General features: G+C 39.1%; 1 protein-coding gene across 2 annotated transcripts in view; it reads left to right on the top strand.

Annotated features, from left to right (window-relative positions):
• LOC137967576 (deleted in lung and esophageal cancer protein 1-like) overlaps positions 1 to 5000 on the top strand; it is a 41973-nt gene that overhangs the window by 19002 nt on the left and 17971 nt on the right. For both annotated transcript variants that reach the window (XM_068814086.1, XM_068814085.1), the window contains exons 17-19: positions 1312 to 1408; positions 3102 to 3232; positions 4918 to 5000. The exon at positions 4918 to 5000 is cut by the window's right edge and continues 64 nt beyond it. In XM_068814086.1, coding sequence (XP_068670187.1) covers positions 1312 to 1408; positions 3102 to 3232; positions 4918 to 5000 — 311 coding nt within the window. The remainder of the gene's footprint in view (positions 1 to 1311; positions 1409 to 3101; positions 3233 to 4917) is intronic.

The following is a 5000-nucleotide window of genomic DNA, read 5'->3' as shown; positions in this document are numbered from 1 at the left end:
TGTTAGTTCTACATAAGGGCAATCTAAAAGCATCAGCATTTCTTGTATTGTAGTTATAGATCTCGTTATTGAAACAGAAAGTATTTTAAAACTGTTAGGAAGAAGTGAGTTTTTAAAGGAGTTCAAGAATTTACCTAATTCAAATAAGCGAACATCATGAAATTTTAACATGCGATGATCTGTAAATATGGGATCTCAAGGAGCATCAATAGCAGATTTATATACAATAAGCTCTTTGCAGCTGGCCATCACGTGGTACAAACACCACCATACTGGTTAGCAAATTGCACACTGGGACATCTAAAACCAAAAAAATTTAAATTGAGTTGCTTTGGTTTAGATGTATGAAAACCCATACAATGTTGCAGTAAACGAAATAAGGATAGATCGTGGAACAGTACAAACGTTTCAGGGCAAATTTAGAAAGAATAAAACTAGATTTATAGATTATTCCAATAGATTTTGAAATTTTGTTTGCCACTTGCATATGTGAAATGTGGGCTTTCCAGTTCAGATTTTGATCAAGAACGACACCAAGAAAAACTGTCTCGTTAGCTTGTTCAGTTTGCTGATTGTTAATATGACCTTATAAGTTTAATTGTTCCCATTTCTTCCTGGGTTTAAAAAAAACAAAATTTGGTTTCGATAACAGAACAGACGTGGTTGTAGTCAAGTGGGGACAGAATAGTCTGAAGAATGGAACGTGCTGACTCATAAGACTTCTGGAAGTTGCGGCGCAGTGAAAACTTCTGGTTCAGCTCGTAGTTTAACAGATCTTCTTTCAAACTTAGCAAAGAAGAGTTCCACGAAACGAGAGCATGTCGTCGATTCAAAGAAGATCTGTTAAACTACGAGCTGAACCAGAAGTTTTCACTGCGCTGCAACTTCCAGAAGTCTTATGAGTCAGCACGTTCCATTCTTCAGACTATTCTGTCCCCTTTTGACAACATAAAATTTGTTTTGTTTGAATTAAGTCACTGCTTACGAGCCAGAAGGCCCATCAGGCCGGCGCTTATGTGCGGTTTCCGTAGCATAAAGCGTCTAGGAATGCTATTATCAACAGAGTCGAAGGCTTTGGAGAGCTCCAGAAAAACACCTATGGAAAATTCGGAACGATCAGTAGAGGAGGAAATTTTGTCGTACAAGTCAAAAAAGCTAATGTAGTGGAGTGGCCTTTTCTAAAACCACATTGCCTGGAAGCAGGCTCTTCCGTTGACAATAGCGCGCGGTCGAAATACGATGTGAATGTGATTTGGTGTGTTGTTTTGTAGTATTTATTAATTTTATGACGTTTACTCTCTTTTGTTTCAGATGTCAAACAACAGCATCTCGAAAGCAGTTGTTTCTTGGCGAAAAATTGAAGAAGCCTCAAGGCTGATATCAGTTGAACCACAATCGACGATCATAGGTACTTTCAAAATGCCAAAAAGCTATTTTAATGCTGTCTTCAATCTTATGCGTCGTTCACCTTTTCTGTGTGATCTCCTTGCCAAGACGAAACAAATACATCATTGATTTTTTGTTGTGTCTTCGTTTTGTCTCAGGTTAGGTGCATCAAATCACTCAAAATTCGAATCCCAAAGTCAACATTTAGTTATTTTCAAATAAGAGAGGTTTTCATATTCCTAAAAACTTTGCTAAGGAAAGGCAACTTGGCGTTGGTCACTTTGTAAGTTCTGATAAAACCCGTAGAAGATGTGTGTATACAGTAAAAACCTGCATATAAGAACCTAGTGATGTAAGAACCTAAAGACTGAAATTTGGCATTTAAATACCCAAAAATATAAGAACCGGTTCAGCCTGGCAAAGAAAAATACGTTCTTATAAAAAAAATCACTCTAATTTTGATGGTCAAAATTCTGGATTTTAATTGTCTGAGAAACTTCTGACAAAAAGTTATTGTGTATATGTTTTCTTTGATCTACATTTGTTTTGATTTTCACTAGAAATATGTTTTCCATAAAGCTACAGTGCAATGTAGACGATGTAAAATACAAGTGCTAAACCATTATGTACTAGTAGTATAATATTTCTGCCAATGGTTACACTACGACAACCTCTGAAAAAACAAGAACATAATCAGCCTGAATTGTGAAAAACTACCCTAAAATATAAGAACCTGTTCAGCCTGACCTCGAAAATTCTAGGTTCTTATATGCGGTTTTTTACTGTATATGAAACAGAGAATATATTGGAGTCTCCTATTTGAATACATGCATAAAGCTTGTGCTTGACTGGAAAGGTCTACTTTCGCTGGAAAATCCATTTTGAAACTACTTGGTCTGTTTAAACTTCGTGGAACAAGTATGTCGAAGTTTTACACTTCTGGTCATGGGCTCAGGTATTATTTCAGTAATCAACGTACGAAAACAGTGCCATGAATTAATAAGAATTTAACAAATTTGTAGTAAACTGTGGTGCTGCGTCGGTGGGAGAGTGAAACAGGAAAATTTGGTTTTATCAAACGTGTTAATAAAGGTCGAGTTATCACCGTGAACGGTTTGGAAAGCTGACGTCTCGAGCTTTAGCCCTTCGTCAGAGAGAATTGTGGGTGTTTTTGGTTTTATGAGGGTGTGGAGGAGTTTTGCCATTGGTGGAAATATGGCAACATGAATTTGTGAATAAATTAATGGAATGAGAGGCGTTCATTGATTCCGTGAGGATTGAGTGTACCTAGTTGAAAGATGAATTTTTGTTCCAGATTCTTGTGGCTTTCTGTGTTCCCGTGGTGTGCTGTGTACACCATGGGAACACAGAAAGACGCATTTCCATATTTCCACCCATGGCAAAACTCCTCCACACCCGCATTAAAACCAACAACGCCCACAATTCCTCTATTTGCTCTGACGAAGCGCTAACGCTCGAAACGTCACCTTTCCAAATCGTTCGTTCACGGTGGTAATCCGACCTTTATCAATAAGAATTTAAACCAATTTGCTGTAACTTGCCTCGAGCGCGGGAAAATACGCGCGTTCAGATGAAGCTGGTTGAACGGTGGCGCGAAACGTTTAAGCCCATTATGAAGCATATCGATTGCGTAATTACTTTCGACGCACAATTGAAAACAACCCTTTAACAAGAATCACAATTTTGCTTACCAGAAGCAGGCCAGGAATTAGATTTGGAGCTGGTTATGACGATACATAAACCGGGACAGATCGAAGAAACCATCCCGTGTGACTTGAAACATTCTTCTGCTCCAGTATATGTTCATGTCGAGGCTACATTTGAGGTGAGAAGAAGAAGTGCATTCTTGAGAATAGTTCGAATACAGGAATGACACCTCGGCTGAGGCAGGGTGGCTGATTTGTCAAGGCGCTGGACGTCCGATCCGGAATTTTCGGTTTCAGGTCCTGCGCTGACCACGAGCTGAAGTTGTTGGGGATGGCATTATTCAACTTCTCAGCTGCGCTTGTAAAATAGTCCACTAGTCTGTCCTCGCCAGTTAGAACCTTGTCTTCGAAAAGCCCCTGAGGAAAGTGGTGAATTAAGTTAGTATATATGTGGAAGTCGTATCTAAAGAGAGCTTCCGCCTAGGTTGTCGAAACTCGATCGTTTCTGGCATCTATTCTGTACCACGGCCATGCAAAGGGCGGGTTGAAGTTGACAAAAATTTCCTACTTTCTATAAATTTTGGGTAATTTGAAGGAAAAAATAGCACTGAAAACGCACCTTGATTGCTCGCCATGATTCACGCACATGGCGGGAATCTGTGCTTTCACAAGACTACCGCTGGCCAACCGTAGCTTTTTCGGATCCGTCTCCCAAAGAAACGCATGGATCATGAGTCCTAAAAATCTGGATTCAGATGTGATCTATTGAATCCTCTCGGAGAGTAGATTCTTCGGATCAATAATTCATTTTCGAATTTTAGTACAGAAACACAAAATCCGTTTTGGAAACAAGAATCCGGATTTGGATTTTCCCAAAGAAACGCACTCTAAGTTCTAGTGACAATTGTCTCGCCATAGTGCTAGGACTAAAATTGTCGAACTGATGTAGTGTCTGATAAAGTGAATACACACTCAAGATCACTTCCACTCAGGTTGTAAAATAGTTCTTTGTATTTATGGGGATAAAAAGATATTTTTCTTGGTGGTGGTTTTTTCAGGTCGTAGACCGTATTCATAAATGGCGGTCGAGAAATTATTCTTTTGTCTTTGTGCTAATCATACTAACTAGCCTCACTTTGCAACAAAAATTCTTTTGAATTTTGCTCCTGTTTACGAGGCTAGTTAGGATGATTAGCATAAAGACAAAAGAATAATTACGTAGCCGCCATTTATGAATACGGTCTATAGACTACTTTCACAAATAGCGACCGCATTTACATTCTTTTGTATTTATGTTAATTACACCTACCGCCCTCGTTTTGAAACAGAAATTATTTTAAAATTTGCTCGTCGCCATTTTGAAAGAAGTCTATATCGCTCTTTATCATTTAAACGTCAGTGGCTTCAAAGTTGACATTCGAACTAATTTCACCTCGCTCTTTCCATTTCTGGCATCTACTTTGTACCCCGACCACTTTTTATGATTGACAAGGTCAAGTGACACGGGCATGCAATGGACCTATTTGAATCACCCAAATTACATTAATCATAACCGGCTGAAAGTGGGCTGTCGCGCCAGAAAAATCCGTTTTCGGATTCTTCGTTTCAGTGGGAACGAAGTTTCCCGTGTGAACTGAGATCATAAATTCAATCTTGGATTCTCCCATTTTAATGGCCTCGCTCCCAAGATAGCTTCCATAGCTCAGTGGTAAAGAATGTGAGCTAGTAACCGGAAGGTAATAGCTCCTGGGTTTTTCTCTAGGATCTCCGAATCACCATTTATAAATACGTCTCTTTATTCCCCGTTTATATTCGGCGGCTCTCTGCATAAAACTTTTGTTTATAAATGTTTAAATTTTTCTAGGGACCAGAAGTTGTTTTCACACGTCCAGACCTGAATTTTGATCTCGTTCGCTTCCGGGAGGAAGATGCAAGAGATCACATCAC

The sequence above is a fragment of the Montipora foliosa genome, chromosome 8, assembly GCF_036669935.1.
Source record: "Montipora foliosa isolate CH-2021 chromosome 8, ASM3666993v2, whole genome shotgun sequence".
Taxonomy (NCBI): domain Eukaryota; kingdom Metazoa; phylum Cnidaria; class Anthozoa; order Scleractinia; family Acroporidae; genus Montipora; species Montipora foliosa.
This window is presented reverse-complemented; position numbering and strand designations above follow the sequence as displayed.